Genomic DNA, 17,962 nt, shown 5'->3' with positions numbered 1-17,962 from the left:
TGGAAATGTCATGACAGAGACACGTGTGACTGACTCCACTTGACTGAGAGCTGTTGTACCCAAGGGGGGGGTAATGACGACAAGGGGAATTCCAGAGATTTCTGTTATCTGAGGTGATAATGGTGCATCTGAGAAACTGAAAAGAATCGGTTCCTTCTCACCCTTGCCTGCAGTTCCCGAGTTACAGACACACAGGAAACAGATCTGACAGCTCGTAGAAACCAACGTTTTAAATCTTCTGTTTGAGACACATTATGATTGAAAAGATCAAATGTTAAAACCTCAGGAAAGGAAAATTCAGAATGTCACAAAGATCAGTGAACCGTCCAATTAGTTCCATTCACCATAACTCTGCCAATTTTCCCCTCTTCATTTATTGATCCAAATTCCTTTGAAAGTTGCTATTTTATCTGCTTCCAACCCCGTCATTGTGTGCATTCCAGATCACATCAAATCGCTGCGTAAAAATATTCTCCTCATCACCCCCTCTGGTTCTGTTGTCAAAATCATAAATCTGTGTCCTCTGGTTACAAACTCCTGCATCTGAAAACAGTTTCTCCCAGTTTTCTCCCTCCCTCTCCTCTGCCTGGGTTCAGTTCTCCAGCTCCTGTGTCTCTGATTCGGGGTCTCAGGCGGGAACCCAGCTGCCGCCGGGCGGGACACAGGAGGGGGAACCCTCCCGGGTGAGTCTTACCCGGACCCTGTGTCCGTCCCCCCAGTTTCTGAGCCCCCGGGCGGCCCGCGGTCTCCCCGTAGTTTTTGAATCTCCCGCTCCGGAGACTCTTCCCCTGAACCCGGCTCTGTCACCGGGAAGAAGCCCCGGAGCTGCAAACACGGGACATGGAGGCTGTGATCCGGGATTGCGGCCAACGCCGGATGTTTCTGAAGCCTCTCTCCCCCGACCCGCCGACTCCATTCGGTCTCACTCACCCGCCACCTCCAGTCAGTTTCTGTCTTCCTGAGGCTCCGACACCAGCCCGTCCGAACACCTGTACTGCGCATGCTCCAGTCGGAGCGACACTGCGCCTGCGCAACATTCGCCTGTTGTGCAGATAGGGCACTTTCTGGCTCTCGGTGAATGCTGGGTAACTCCCACCACCATTGACAACCTGTTTCATCGAATACAACATCATCTTTTGTGGTCCGATTACGATTTGAACCCTGGATATAAAATGGTTAAGTCAGTTGACACAGTATCCATAGTTCTATCCTGGACTTGATTAACAGCAGGAAAAAACCCTCAGTGTCAAATGTGAACTCACTGGATTCTTAGCAGGCGGTGTGAACGAATGTGCCTTTTCTCGCAAACAGAACATTTAAACAGCTCCTCATCACCAATTGATTGTATATCAATTGCTTTGAACTTTTAAAGCTGAAGTGTTAACTAGTGGAAATACTGAATAGATCCCTCCGCACATATAAAGTATCTGAATGGTCTCCCTCTGACGTGACTGTGTTCTTGTGTCAGTAAACGGGATGACCAAGTGAATCCCTGTCTAAATACAGCTGGTGGACGGTGTATTTGTGGTGTGGTTGTACCCATGAGTTCCCAGCTCTGACATGCTTCGCAAACTCTTAATATAACGATTTCCATATTCTCACATTCCCCTGGTCAAAGAAAAGCAAAAATACTGTGGATGCTGAAAATATGCAATAAAAATAGAAAATGATGGAAATACTCTGATATTGAGCAACTTCCAGGTCAGAATTGACTTGATATGATGTGTTGCAGCCGTAGCATTTGGAAGTTGGTAGGCACGAATGTGATCCACAACAACAACATTTGCAGTAAGTGCAGCTCGAGGAACTTCAGCTCAGAGTTGTTGAGCTGGAGCCTGAACTTTGGACAATAGGGAGAAAGTTGCCTGGACAATTTGATTCAGCAAGCAGCCACTCTCCTTAAGTTACATAATATCAGATTTAGTCTGTGGTCAGGGATGGGAGGGTGTGACTATTGGTGATACAGGTATGGGTATCAAGAAGGTAGCACTTTGCACTTGTCCAGTAAATTCAAAGTTCTTGGAGCAATGAGGACAGCAGCTTGATGTATGAGCAAAGTGACCATGGTACCGAGTTACAGGGGACCATTCAAGCTGGGGGTGGTGGGTGGCGGAGAGAGCAGAGTGTAGGAACAGTCGGGGACAGTAGCCAAGGGTGTGAGTCCCGAATGCTGTGCAGCCTGCTCAGTAATGGATTTAAGGACATCTCCTCGGGCTGGAGAGTAATGTGGAGAGGGAGGGAGAGGGCCCAGTTATCGTGGTTCATGTAGGTACCAGCTACATAGGTATTATCGTGTAAGAGGTTCTGCTCAGGGAGCATGAGCAGCTAGGACATAAATTAAAAAGCAAAAACAAAAGTAATAATCTCTAGATTACTGTCTCAGCCATCAGGAAATCGGTCAAAATGTTGAATGTTCAACAACTGGTGTCACAAGGGTCATTTGGATGAACTCCTTCAGACTCATCCCATCTGGGTCACTAATGTCCTTTAGGGAAGGAAATCTGCCAACCTTACCTGGTCTGGCCCACGTGTGACTCCAGGCCCCAACAATATGATTGACTCCTAACTGCCCTCTGAAATGGCCTAGCAAGCCTCTCAGTTATACTCAAGGCAGCAACTCGCCACCACTTTCTCAAGGAGCACAGGAAGAGGCCATTCAGCTCCTCGGGCCTGCCCCCCCTCCCCCATTCACTAGGATGGCGGCTGATCTTCTGCCTCGACTCCACCATCCCGCCCTATCCCTTCGCGCCCAAAATCCTTTCAGTCTCAGACTTGTATAGACTTAGCGACGGAGCATCCACAGCTCTCGGTGGGGAGGGGGGTGTTAGAATTCCAAAGATTCACAACCCTCCGAGTGAAGGAATTTCCCCTCATCTCAGTCCAAAATCGACGACCCCTCACCCTGAGACTGTGACGCCCCCGCCGCCCCCATTCTAGACTTTACAGCCGCAGGAGGGAAACAGTCTGTCGGCACCAACTCCGTCAAACCCTCGAAGAATGTTCAAAGTTTCAATCAGATCACCTCTCGTTCTTCCAAACTCCAACAGTAACAGGCTCCCCTACTTCAATCTCACCTCGTAGGACGGCCCTCTCGTAGGGATTCACGGAATGAGTAAGGAGGCCATTCTGCGCTTCACTCCCATGCCAGCATCCCAGGGATCAGCCTCGTGAACCCTCACTGCATCCCCACCAAAGGCAAGTCTCCTTAGCTAAGGAGGCTGAAACTTGTGCACATGTGCTCCAGGCGTGGTCTCGCCGAGGCCTTGTATAATGGGGGCAAAACTTCCTTACTCTTAAAGCAGCACCTCCCTCGCAAGGGGAGAGCCGACATGACATTCGCCGCCCTTTATTGCTTGCTGCCGCCAGCGGGGCAGCTTGCCGCGTTTCGGGTGTGGGGCACCCAAATCCTCCCACGCGTCAACGTTGACCAGGGCTCCGCAAGGTGGCTGAAGGGTGCAACGCCAAAGCAATTCGCTCCGGGGCGTCGCCCTGGCTCCCTTTGAGTGAGGGGCACTCGGCGAATCCCATGTGAAATTGGCGCCGTTCTCCCTTTTGCCCCACATGCAATGATGATGGTGATGATGATGATGATGGTGTGTGTGTGTGTGTGTGTGCACGTAACTCCTGCCATTTCGTCTTACCTGGACCTTTGGTGCTCTGAGACCCTTTACTGCATTATTTCAACTCTTCGGCCTGGCACTGGTCACTTGCCTACCTCCAACCTGATACGCTTCACTGACTTACTCTACGACTATGTCGCAACCTCTCCTATCTCTTAAAGCCTATCTTTCCTCTTAAGAGGGAAACTTTTCATTTAAGTCCAACAGTTCTGACATGCAGTCAGAGCCACATTAGTTGGCCAATGTTTGGGTGACCTTTGACCCTGCCTAAACTGGCATCCCAGTGAGGTCCTGGCTGCCTTTTATTTCACTTTTTAAAACAAAGGGGAGTCTCTCCTGATTAGAGTAACCTTATTTCAAAAACTGTGTTCCCTCTTATAATGTTTTATTTCTACTTTATTCCATGACCAGCCCCTCCACCTCACATCCTCAAATGGCGTCGCTTCCCCCTCCATCTAACGGCTTAAATACCGGGGCGGCCGCAGGAAGGGGGCGGGGACAGCCATCGCCACGCCCCCGCCACCAATCACGGCGGGCGTTTCTGCTTCGCCCATCGCGCGGCGGCGGCCCGCCGTCCAATCAGCTCCCCACCACCTCCAGACCCCGCGCGGGCGGCGGGCGGCTCGAGCTTTCCCGCCAATGGTCGGAATTCAAAATGAGGACCACGTGGTTGGGGTGGTTATTCGGCCCCTCCCACCATTACAAGCCCCTTTCCCCAAAAATGCGTCGCAAAAAGGCATTAACATGCTAAAGGATATGGTGACCTATCTTCTCAAAATACATGAAGATGAAGACATTAAGATGACTGAAAAACAGAACATCTTAAAAGGCATTCGCAAAAGGAGAGCACATCTTCTTAAAAGGCCATGAGATGACTAAAAAGGACATATTTTCTCAAAAGGCATTAAGATTATTGATAAATAGAACACATCTTCCCAAATGACTGGAAAGGAGGACAAATGTTCTAAAATGCATTAAGATACAGAACATATCTTCCCAGAAGGCATTAAGATGACTGAAAAAAGAACATATCTTCTTAAGTGCATTAAGATAACCAAAATGAGGACATATACAAACATATGAACTAGGAGAAGGAGTAGGTCACAAGACCCTTCAAGTCTGCTCCGCCATTCAATAAAATCATGGCTGATCTGATTGTAACTTCCTCCTACCCCTGATAACCTGTCACCCCCCTTGTCAATCAAGAATCTATGTAGCTCTGCCTTACAAATATTAAAAGACCTTGCTTCCACCGCCTTTCAAATAAGAGAGTTTCATGACCCATCACCCTCCGAGAGAAAAAAATTCTCCTCATCTCTGTCTTAAATGAGTGACCCCTTATGTTTAAAAAGTGACCCCTAGTTCTAGATTCTCCCACAAGAGAAAACATCCTCTCCACATCCACTGACCCCTCAGGATCATAAATGTTTCGATCAAGTCACCTCTTACTCTTCTAAACTCCAGCGGATACAAACCTAACCTGTCCAATGTTTCCTCATAAGACACCCACCCATTCCTGGTATTAGTCTCGTAAACCTTCGCTGAACTGCTTCCAACGCACTTACAACCTTCCTTAAATAAGGTGACCAATACTGTACACAGTTCTCCAGGTGTGGTCTCACCAGTGCCTTGTACAACTGAAGCATAACCTCCCTACTTTTGTATTCAATTCACCTCGCATAAACTATTACATTCTATTAGCTTTCCTAATTACTTGTTGTATCTGCATACTAACCTTTTGTGATTCATGCACTAGGACACCCAGATCATCCAGAATCTTAAATCTCTGCAATCTCTCATTATTTAGATAATATGCTTCTTTTTTATTCTTCCTGCCAAAATGGACAATTTCACATTTGCCCACATTGTACTCCATTTGCCTGGTCTTTGTCCACTCACTTAACCTATCTATGTCTCCCTCTTTATGTCCTCTTCACAGCTTACTTTCCTACCTATCTTTGTGTCGGCAGCAAATGTAGCCACCAAACTATCTGCCCCTTCATCCAAGTCATTTACATAATTTGTAAAAAGTTGAGGTCCCAGCATTGATCCCTGCGGCACACCACTCGTCACATCCTGCCAACCAGAGAAAATCCATTTATGGCTACCCTCTGTTTCCTGTTAGCCAGCCAATCTTCTATCCATGTCAATACATCCCTACACCCACGAGCTTTTATTTTCCACAATAGCGTTTGTGTGGCACTTTATCAAATGCCATCTGAAAATCTAAGTACAGTACATCTACCGGTTCCCCTTTATCCATAGCACATGTGGCTCCTTCAAAGAAGGCCAATAAATTGGTTAAACATGATTCCCCTTTCAAAACACCATGTTGACTCTGCCTGATTGCTTTGAGTTTTTCTAAATGCCTTGCTATAACATCCTTAATAATAGCTTCTAACATTTTCCCTATGACAGATGTTAAGCTAACGAGCCTGTAGTTTCCTGCTTCCTGTCTCCCTCCCTTCTTGAATAAAGGAATCACATTTGCTATATGCCTATCTAATGGAACCTTCCCAAAATCTGGAGAATTTTGAAAAGCTTCTTAAAAGGCATTAAGATGATCAAATATCCCCTCAAATGCATGGAGGCGGCATATTATAAGGCATTAAGATAACTGAAGAAGAGAGCATTTCTCAAAAGGCATTAAGATAATTGAAAATTATAAAGGAAAATATCTTCTTTAAAAGGCATTAAGATATGGAAAAAGGGAAAATATCTTCCTAAGAAGCATTAAGAGGATTGAAAAAGAGGACATATTTCCTTAAAAGGCATTAAGCTGGCTAAAAAAGAACATAACCTCATCTTATTGCTGAAAAATTGGGGGAAATATCGAAGGCAAGTTAATCAACGGTCAACGCCAGGATGGTTGATCAAGGCCAAATAATTGCCTCCATGTCCAAACAAGAGTTGTCAACACAGGCCATCAAGAGTCACTAAAATTTCTTGAGGTGCAACCACCCACTAAAAACTTAAATGTAGCCCAAAGAGTTTCGGGGAGATGACGGTGTAGTGGTACTGTCACTGGGCTAGTAATCCAGCGGTCCAGGCTAACGCTCAGGGGACACGAGTTCCAATCAAGAAGATTTAGCAGAAGCGACATATATTCAGAAACAGGAACCTGTCCTCTGCAGGCAAAAGGAACATGTCCAGGCATTACGCCTTTTTTTGAATTAAACAAAAGCCTGGGGGGAAACAGTTCCCTTGGTGCATTGTCCAAAGTAACACCTTGACCAATCTGCTAAGTGGAAGACGAAAATCTTCGCAGCATGTCTCCTCAGCAATACACAACTCTTATCTATTCTAAACAATTTGGTAGATATGATGCCTTTATAAAGCACCTTTCATGGCATCCCACAGCACTTTACAAGTCAATGAAGTACTTTTGAAGTGTAAGCACTGTCGCATTGTCGGATTACCAATGTGATTACTGCTTTTTTCAGTGTCATTGGCCAAGAGATAAATGCTCATGGCACAGTAGGGATAATTCCCCTGTTCTTCTTCGGAATAGTACCCTTGCAATCCTTTACATCCAGCCGAGAGGGCAGATGGGGTGCCCTCGGTTGAAAGCCTCATATGGAAGTGCAGCATTCCCTCAGCACTGCATCAGGAGTGTCAGCCCAGCTTGTGGGCTCGAGTCACTGGACTGGGCCTTGAATCCACAACCTCTGACCCTGCGGCCAGGCTGCTAGCCAACAAGCCATGCTGGATATACAGTCAGGTTTTGTTTTCAAAAATCAGGGTGATTTGATTGAAGTGTATACAAGATCCCAAACGGCCTTGACAAGGTGGATGTCGAAAGGATGTTTCCTCTAATGGGTGAGTCCAGAACTAGGGGGCACTGTTTTAAAATTAGAGGTCGCCCTTTTAGGACAGAGATGAGGAGAATTTTTTTTCTCTCAGACGGTTGTGCGACTTTCGAATTCTCTGCCTCAGAAGATGGTGGAGCCGGAGTAATTGAATATTTTTAAGGCAGAGGTGGACAGATTCTTGTGAGGCAAGAGAATCAAAGGTTGCCAGGGTTAGATGGGGATGTGGAAATCGAAACACAAGAGGATCAGTCATGATTTTATTGAATGGTGGAGCAGGCTAGAGGGGCTGAACGGTCCACTTCTGTTCCTATTTGTTATGTTCTAATGTTCCAATCATGTCAATATTTCCTATAGGGAAAAAATGTTAACATCTCCACTGTTAGAGGTGAATAAGATTAGGGCAGGTTTAGATAAACTAGACAAAGTAAAGCTGTTCCCATAAGCGAGGTACAGGAGACATAGACTTGAGGTTTTGCACAGGGGATGCGGGGGAGATGTGAGGAAGAACTTTTTTACACAGCGAGTGGTAATGAACTCGCTGCCCACGAGGGTGGTGTAAGCAGAGACGATGAATGATTTCAAAAGGAAATTGGGTGGAAACCTGATGGAAATAAACTTGCAGGGGTACGGGATAGAGTAGAGGGAATGGGACTGACTGGATTGCTCTACAGAGGACCAGCATGGACTCGATGGGCCAAGTGGCCTCCCTTCTATGTGATAATGGCTCATTGACTATCATCTGTGGCCTTATACCCTACTATTGAACAAAATGTTAAAGTCTCTTTTCCTACATATATCCAAAAACTTTCTACACAAATTTCCATTTGCTTTTTCAACTCATTAAAACTTCTAGCATACAAATTGAGGCTTTAAAAAAATTACGCATTTCACATGATTAAATTTATCCATAGGGTTTTTATTTGAAAGGGCCGACTTTTCTACACGACAGCAGCACAGAAACAGACCATTCGGCCCATCTGCTGCATGCCAGTATTTCTGCTCCACATGAGCCTCCTCCCACCCCCTTACCAAATCCTTCTGTTCCTTTCTCTCTAATGTCTCTCCAACTTCCCTTTAAACATATCTATGCTGTCCACCTCAACTCCTCCCGGTGGTAGCGATTTCCACATTCTCACCACTCGCTGGGAAATGAAGTTTCTCCCGATTTCCCCATCGGAGTTTCCATTCAAAAGGTCTCAACCTCTTCCAGCACTTTGGGTTTAAGACTCAATATCCATTCACTTACAGCTGTATTTTCACTGTCTAAATATATATAACAAAGGCTCCCTGGTAGCTGGAATATAATGGCACTGAGACAGACGAGTCACTGAATGTTCTGGTTCAACCCTCATCAGTGCGTGCATTACTTTTCAAAACTATTTAAATGAAATGCTAGAGGGGAAAATTTTAAAAAGTTTATTTGGATAAAATTCCTGTTTAATATTTTGAAAGGAGGTGATTATTTGTGCAGTGATTTAACATCTCCTACTTGGGCAGCCCTTCAGGGTCGAGGATGACTTGCTTCCACTCCAGTCTGATGGGTTCTATGGTGGCTGAGAAGCCCAGCGTACGATTTGCAGACTGTGCCACATGCAGCGGCAGCTGGAGATTGAAGGGTGGGGCAGATGGCTCCTCCGCGGGTTTGCGCGCTCTTTCGGACGCCTGGGCTTCACCTTCACAAAAGAACCTCCTCCAACCATTTTGGTCAGTCACAAGCCAGGGACTCCCATGAGTCGGTGTTACTTGGGGCAGGGGGGGGTGGAGGGGAAGGGGGAAAGAAGCGTCACTGAAGCGTCTCCTGCCTCCATTGAGTTCTGAGTACAGCAGTTGCTTCCGGAGTCTGGTATCAGGCATATGAAAGACCTGTCCTGCGTAACAGAGTGGGTTTGGAGTGATTTGCGCCTCACCACTGGGCATACTTGCTTGGGAAGAGGAAGCTGGTGTTGGATGGCCTTTTTAGTTTAAAAAATAAACTGCAGGAATAATTACGCGTAAGTATGCTTTTGAGGGATTCTGCATAGAGATGGTTGGATATTTGAGACTCATTAAGATTTTTTCCCCCCCAAACACACCATACATTGGAAAGTCAAGATGCCAAATGTGCTGATGGTGTAGCATATTAAATCATTCTGCTAGCATAGACGATACCCAGAGGGACTCACCAACTTGGTAATAATATTGTTTGTTCGCCAATATGCAAATATTTGAGGTTTAGTCGTCAGAATCCTCCACACCCACTTCCAACTCGCAGGCTTCTTATCTAAAATGGAACGCAATTTATTGGCTGCGATCTCACCTTAAATCTGGCCCTTCCACTAAAGGAAATGTTACCTATTTCGCTTTCTTTGGAACTGAGGAGACCAAGGAGTAGAACGTAAGTAGTGTACAAAATTAGGCATTTTATCTGTAATGAAGAGGGCCATGATGCAGAGTGGATATTAAGTACCCATTTCCCTCAGGAGCTCTGTATTTGAGAGGACTGCCTAAGTGTGTTGGTACTCAAACAGAGTCAGTGTGTGCACACTCGCACAGGTGCATGCAGGAAATTAATAGGAGTCAGGTTGTCTTGAGGTTTTGAAAGATGTAAAGGATAGGGGTATTTAGCTTGAGGGACAAGTAACTAGGTTAGATCTAAGATTTGCGTTTTTAGAGAAGTTGAGAGTTTGTTTGAATATCAAAGGGGAATCAGAGGTGCAAAAAAACATCTTTACATTTCACAGGGAGTTCCATAGGTAGAGTAGTGGGGTTACTATATTTTATTGACCCCAAAAGCAAAGGCAGAAACATAAAAAGATTTTATATGTGGAAGGATTTGAGTTTCAAAGAGGTGTGAGAACAATGGAACTGGGATGGAAGGGGAAAGAGTTTAGGATTAGAGATAGCTGGAGCCCTGGGCCCGGAGAGTTTGCCATTTGAACCGGCCATTCAGTCAACAGAAAAGTCCTGGGCTGCAACAAGCAGTTTTATTCTGAAGTGGATTCCAACGTAGAGTGGAAGAGGTTAGAGGTCATGTGCTATGCCTTTATTAAAGCTACAACACTTCACCTTGTGTAATATTACAGGATTTTATAGTTAACCATCTATAAAGGGACTGTTGCCTGGGAGGTGTTGCCTGGGAGGTGTTTACTTGTAGGATTGACCAAGTAGAATTTTCCTTTCTTTGGGGAATGTTTTTTTAAAAACTAACATTAACGGTGTAACTAATCTTGTGTGTTTACGTTTCCTTTTATTGTTGCTAATAAAACTTTTGGGATTTTAAGAAATAAAAGTAAAAGCATTACTGGACTTCTTACTAAGATCAGTACATCGCTTTGTTTTCAGAATACAAAACAAAGGGTATAGTCCATAAGACAAGTTTCCCTGAGATTTGGTTTGCTCAGCAATTAACACCGGCTGTGGTTATAACAATGGAAGATGGCCACACTCCCAAGGACCTTCCGTGTAGCAAGGTACATGGACCCAAATTACTAGTGGACAACCAAAGCAATGGTTCAGGGATAATTGTAGCCATGACACGAAGGCCCTAACCATCGACAATTGCACCTGGAAGTCAATTCTTTTAGGTTGGCATGCTATGCCACAAATGGCCAGTGGCAACAATCCCCAATGTCACTTGGCAGCTTCATGGTGCAATGCCCGAGACAGAACCTGTCACTTGGTGTACCTTTCTCTTTGAAGGCCAAGTGAAGACACCCCTCTGAATGGATCATTTGCTACCTGCCCACCATTGCCCACAGATTGACCTCACCAAGGGGAATGTTGGTGTCCTTCAACAACCAGGAGACAAATTTAATGTCATTGGCAGAAGGATTAGATGGGCATAGATACTGAACTAGCCATATAAATACTGTGGCTACGAGAGGTCAGAGGCCAGGAACCATGTGACAAGTAACTCATATCCTGACTCCAAAGCTTGTCCACCATCTGCAAGGCACAAGTCAGGAGTGTGATGGAATACTCCACTTGTCTGGATGAGTGCAGCTCCCACAACACTCAAGAAGCTCGACACCATCCAGGACAAAGCAGCCCCGCTTGATTGGCACCCCATCCACAAACATTCACTCCCTCCACCACTGATAGTAGCAGCAGTGTGTACCATCTACAAGACGCACTGCAGGAATTCACCAAATCCCCTTCAAAGCACCTTCCAAACCTACAACCACCACCATCTAGAAGGACAAGGGCAGCAGACACATGGGAACACCACCACCTGGAAGTTGCCATCATTGTCACTCACCATCCCGAGTTGGAAATATATCAGCCATTCCTTCACTGTCATTGGGTCAAACTCCTGGAACTCCCTCCCTAACAGCACTGTGGGTGTATCTGTACCACAGGTACTGCAGCTGTTCAAGGCAGCTCACTACCACCCTCAAGGGCGACTAAGGATGGGTAATAAATGCTGGCCCAGCAAGCATAGCCCACATCCGATGAATGAATTTTTAGAAATTCATATGTGATGGGTACAGGCAGCAACTTTATACACATTTATTGGAAGTGGACATCGCTGGCTTGGTCAGCATTTATTGCCCATCCCTAATTGACCTTGTTCAGACATTAAGAGTCAACCACATTGCTGTGGATCTGGAGTCACATGTAGGCCAGATAAGGACAAGGACATCTGAAGGTCAGTGAACCAGATGGGACTTTACAACAAGAAAAATGGTCAGACGTGGGGTCTACTTTTTTTTTGCAAATTGAATTCAAATTTCACCATTGGGATTTGGACCTAGGTCCCAGAGCATTACCCTGGGTCTCTGGAATACCAGCCTGGTGACAATACCACTACACCACCACTTCCCCAAAAAGTGCACTTGGAAATCTGCGTGTCATGCTGTAACCCACAAGGCTAGGGACCAATCCCAGTTGGCACAGACATGGGCCAAATAGCTTCACTATGCTGCAAATCAAAACAAAAATTGCTTTTAAAGTTATCCAGGGTTTGGGAACGTGTGTATACCTAATCCAGTTTTACAGAAACATAACTACACAGTTAGCATAGAGAAACAAATTCCAAGGTAGCTGACTCCAGGATAAATTGCATAAGTTATTCATTTTAATAAATCAATTCCTCACAAGTGACAGACAGCTCTAACACAAAAGTCTTTGATGACCCACATACAAACCTGCATTTATGAAATCAGTATTTACAGGAAATTCTTCAACAGGAAAATGAAAAAAAGTGGATGACAAACAGGTTACATGCAGCAGTTAACAAAATGTTGAAGCTTTTTTTTTAATAAATACATTTTTTTTTTTTAAAATTCAACTGCAGTTAATCCCTTCACTAAAGCTACTTTGAAAAGTCAGATAACAGTCACTGTACACATTAATAATTATTTAAATTCTGAAGTTTCTCAAATAACCATAGTGACTTCAGTTATCAATTGGAAATAGACTGAAACGTTAAGCTGTGCGAATTTTGACACTCCCAATAGCATTCCTTTTGTGAAATAAAATGAGACTCACTCAGCTGTAATCTGTACAAGAAACAGCTTTGTTTACATTTTCAGCAAAAAAGAGTTTACTTGCATTGCTCAGAAATCACATCTTTCATTTCTTTTGCACACATTTGGCATTTCCTTATTGAATCCTGGCCTTTTACCCACCAACTCCCCCTGCAGTGACAAGTTTCTACTATCTCCTCCTGTTGGGAGAGGAAAACAAAGCAGTGCCGTCAATAGTCAGCCATTCTTCCAAAACATTGGCCTCAATTAGTGTTGATGTGCTTGAAACAAAGGTTCAATTTTTTTTAAAAATTGAAGTGTTGCTCGACAACCACACTGGACTCAGGTTTAAGTCAAAAATATCACGCCCATCATCTTTAAAAGTGGAGAGGCAGCAATTCAATCTACACTAGGGCTTCCAGAGACGGTCATTGGCTGTTTAATGATGGTGTTTACTATTACAACATCTACAAGAGCTATTGCTACTTTTAACATGGGAAGGATAGAAGAAATGATCCCCAATATTGCATCAACACTTGGATGTACAATACAGCTTAAACTTACAAAAGAAAACACATCTGGGTTATGTTGTTCATTCAGACAAAGAGGATCAGTCAATATGTTGCATTGACAACAGCTGGATGGTTGCAGTAATGTGCTTAGGCGAAACCTCACACCCAGCTAGCATGGTAGCTACCAGCTGCAGTGAAATACGAGTCATGTAGTGCCTAGCCTTCAATTTTGGCCCATGCCCATGTGGACTGCCAAGTAGAATTTCATCAGCAAGCCAATCTCATTTAGTTAGTTGTGACAGGTGAAGGTCTTGGGATGAAATGGCTATGTTTTGTACTTTCAGAAGAGAAGGTATTGTGCATTAACAATCTTGGACTGGCAGAGCATGGAATGCCTCTGCAACAACGTTACATTGCAGACTATGGAGGAAAATAGGGAATTAAGCCACGTCACCCACCAGAGGATACCAACGTTGGCCTTTGATACTGAAGTTGAGCTTTCCTCTCCCTTCATGTGTACCAAACACCATTAGATTGTTGGGCCTCAAACAATGTTATTCACCCTTCAGTACATCCTCCATTTTCCTCTGAACACGGCAGGCATCGTCCGTAAACTTCTGCAGCATGGTATCCAACAAGCGGATGGTGGAAGCCCCAGACAGCTTCCCTCCAGGCAGGGCCTCGAGGAAGGGAACCCACTTCACGTAGCTGTGGGGGACCGACACGTTTATCTCCGTCCATTTCAGCAGCTCCTCCGAGACGCCCTTCTCCGTCAGCATCTTTGCCATCGTGGTCTGGATCTCATCCGAGAGGACAAAGGTCGGCCGGCGAATCAGCTTGGCCCTTTTCCTCAAGGCCGGGTAGTCCAGCTCTAACAGGACGCGGTAAAGCCGGATCTCGTTGTAGAGAAAGTGGACATTGGCCTGGTAAGGCAGCTGCTCGACCGGGATGGGGTTGATGAGGCAGCTGTAGATCGCCGACACCGGAATGAACTCCCTCAGAGAGTCCTTCAGCTCCATCTTGTTGGCCAGGTAGTGCAGGGAGAGCAGCAGGGCGTGTTTCTGGAGTGGGGGAGAGGAATTTCTCTGCAGAGCCTGGACGCACTCCAGAAAGTCGAACCTGTCAACCTGGTGGCAGGAGACACAGAAGAAGTGAGCAATCGCGTATTCAATGTCCAGGTTTGCAAAGTGGTCGGCGGTGAAAACATTCAGGACGTCCTCAACGAACTCCTTCTCCCTGTAGCCGGGAGGGCCCAAGTCAATCTTGGTGCGGATGAGGTAGAACTGCTTGCCAACCCGCCTGAGCTCGCTGGCAAGGGCTGCGACCTTCCACGTGAACCACGTAGATGACAGGATGAAGAAGCCGACGTACTTGTCGATCTCCACCGCCTTCAGGTAGTCGCCCGACGAGGCCGGGTCCCCGAACGCTGGGCAGCTCCCAGAACACGGAGCTGGGGTTCCCCGGCCGGCTGTAAGGCGCCGGCTTTGTCACCTGTTGGGCGGGGCCGGTGGGTGCCGCGCCATCTTCGCCATCTTTGAAACCCATGACTGAATTAATGAAAGCAGACTTCCCCGCTCTCGGGGTCCCGGTGACCGCCACATGAACCGTCACGCTTTCCAATCTGCTCCTCTCAGCTTTCACCAAAGATGCCACTTCGGATATCCCGCCACGGCTCATGGCATCTGAAAATCTTCCTATTATCCCCGCAATTTCCAAATCCATGTTCGTAAACTGAGAGAAAAATAAACCAGAGTTAGAATCTAATCTACAGCGTAGAACAAAGAATGAACGCACCGATGATCTCCAAGAGTCCTCCTTCCGTTTCTTAGACCCACAAACAACACGTGGGAGGAGAGAGGGAGTGGAGGTGCCACAAAATGGATGGCACTAGTAATCCAGAGACACAGGGCAATGCTGTATGGGCCCGGGTTGGTGGAATTAGAATTCCATAAAAATCTGGAACTAAAAATCTATTGACGGCCACGGACCGATCTGGTTCACTAATGCCCTTTCGGGAAGGAAATCTGCCGCTGTCCTTACCTGGTCTGGCCTACATGCCGTTAATTCTGACACCCACGCCCCATGAATGAAGAAGAAGATTTAACTCAATGCCAACTGAGGGAAGTCACCTTTTTCTCAGGCCTTGAGGAAACAGACAGGTCACTTTGTAAAGATGGAGGCCTGATTTTAATCTCTTGAGTGACAAATCTTGTTGTTGTATCTAGCAGACTAGCACGCAAGGAGGCCATTCGATCTGTCAACTGAGCAATTCAACTAGTGCCATTCCCCTGTAGTCCTGCATATTCTGCTGTCCTGTAGCCAAGATCTCACTATTTTTATAAAACTTAAATGGCTAAGTTACTTACTTAAAAAAACTGAATAAAGGCTTTCAAATGACTGGAGCCATTGCTGGCCGACTCAAACAAAAAGTAACTTCCTGGCACTCCGAACAGCTGCCACTTCGTTATCCCTGAAGAGATGCCAATGATTGTTGTGACTGCAAAGATCAAATCCAAGGGAATTGTACAAAGACCAATTACATTTCTGAGGCCAAGGCCTGGCCAACAGAGAAGACCAGTCTGATAGTTCAAAGGACCCCAAAACCTCTTGGAATGATTAAAGGTTGAAACATTAACCATCAAGAATCCAGACTAAGGAATATATATAAATCCTTTGTCCGAACCAAAGTGGAGAAGTGGGAGTAATATCACATGATTTCCCCAGCATCCTAGCTGGGAGAACCAGTTACCCTGCCTTGTGGAACTGCGAAGCAGATTGCTATCTTCCATAGAGCAAGTGGCAGCAGAGCCAGGACTCTGTCCAATTTTAAATGGCCCGAGCCCCCCATCTACACTGTTTCTACCAAAACTTACTGCACCAGCGCCTACAAGACTAATTCATCTCATCTAGAAGTTCTGCGCACTGGAAAAAAGTGAATTATCCAGGATTAGTCTTCAACCTGCTGACTCTGAAAGGAATATTTCATTGGACCTTTGATTCTGGAGTCCAGTGAAATAATTTTTATTTTCTGTGGTCTTTGCCCTGTACTTCTTCCTTTATCTCTCTTTTGTATGAATGTAAAAGTGGGGGTGTGGGGTGGGGTGGGGCGGGGGTGATGTGGTGTGGCAAACCCCCCTTCCTGCTTTGTACGTGTAAAATAAACTATTCCTCCGATTCTACCCTCGAGTTTGCTGTGGAGTGGTTAATAAAAATTGGATCACATCAAAACTGAGGCTTGGGGAAAAAAAGCCCCACTTTTGAAATCATTCATCCATTTCCACCCCCCCACCCCCACCCCCCAACCCCTCGCGGGCATCACACTCGCAGTGTTAAGAAATAAAAATGTTCTTCACACTTCTCCTCCTCTTCCACCCCCTCCCCCCGCCCCACACACCCCGTCTCTTAGCTAAAATCTGTGTTCCTAGTCCTTGGTATAATCAGTATCAGCTTTTCCTCGTACAGGTAAAACGTGGAGAAGCTGGGATTGCTCTCTTGAGAATCGAGAAGCTTAAGAGGACATTGAAGTTCTTAAAAAAAATCACAAACCGTTCAATGGCAGCAGAGTTAGATTTTAAACGGGGGTTGCTGAAAAAACCGTAGCAACACGAGAAAGTTTTTTTTAAAAACGGTTGTGAAATGATGGCAGTAGCAGATTCTAAAATGAATTTTCCTATTTGTGGAACTTAAAGGCTACAGGGAACACCGCAAGTGCAGAACTAATCAGACAAGAGTCAGTACATGCAGGATGGGCTGAATGGCCTCCCCGTGCTGTACAAATGCAGAAACTGTTTAGCCTGCAGATGGTCAACCGTAATGGTCTAGCATTCAGCTGGACGGCAGTGTAAATAAACGCAGAATTAATTACATCTATTGGAGGCAAGTCCCATATGTAAGAAGTCAACCAAACCCATTTCTACTCGGATGTAGAGAGGACAACCGCAAGGCACAGGGCCCTCTATGACCAGTGGTCTATGTTAGTGTGCGGGTAAATCATTTCTTCAAAAGATCTCAAGCAGGCTATCAGGGTCACTGACCAGGGGAAGTCAATTCTGACAGCATAGAACTGAACAAACCACTCAAATTCAACCTTTTGATTTGCACATCAATCCAAGAAATACTATAATACAATGCCAAAAGTATCTTTACAGTGCAAGAGGACAACACTTGGCCCGTTGTGTCTGCACTGGCTCTCTGAAAGAGCATTCTGCCTAGTCCCACTCCTCTGCCTTATCCCTGTAACCTCGCACACTTTTCAGGGAGCAATCCAATTTCCCTTTGAATAGCTCGGTTGAACCTGCCTCCACTACTCTTTCAGGAAGTTCGTTCCAGACCAAACTCTGGGTGAAAAAATTTTCCTCACATCACATTTACTGCTTTTCCCACAATTATTTTGAATCTGTACCCTCTAGTTCTTGATGTTCTCTTGAGTGGCAACAGTTTCTCACTATTTACCCTGTCCATACCCCTCAGGATCTTGAATCTCTCTTATCTAGTCTCTTGTCAGCCTTATTTTCTCCAAAAGAGTCCCAGCTTATCCTTATAGCTACAGTTCTTTATCCCAGGAATCATTG

At 45.5% G+C, this 17,962-nt stretch overlaps 1 protein-coding gene across 1 annotated transcript; it reads right to left on the bottom strand.

Annotated features, from left to right (window-relative positions):
• Positions 1-694: 694 nt before the first annotated feature.
• Positions 695-15,113, bottom strand: LOC144675638 (interferon-inducible GTPase 5-like; the record flags this gene model as incomplete). The annotated part of the gene is made up of 4 exons (XM_078536279.1): positions 14,763-15,113; positions 13,964-14,716; positions 931-1,161; positions 695-825 (listed from the first exon to the last, which is right to left on the bottom strand). Coding segments are annotated over exons 1-4 (1,466 nt in total), but the record flags the coding sequence as incomplete, so codon positions are not given.
• Between the last annotated feature and the right edge of the window lie 2,849 nt (positions 15,114-17,962).

This window comes from Cetorhinus maximus, unplaced genomic scaffold (assembly GCF_964194155.1).
Source record: "Cetorhinus maximus unplaced genomic scaffold, sCetMax3.hap1.1 HAP1_SCAFFOLD_1067, whole genome shotgun sequence".
NCBI classification, from domain to species: domain Eukaryota; kingdom Metazoa; phylum Chordata; class Chondrichthyes; order Lamniformes; family Cetorhinidae; genus Cetorhinus; species Cetorhinus maximus.
Note: the sequence above shows the minus strand (reverse complement) of the source record. Positions and strands in the feature narration are given on the sequence as shown.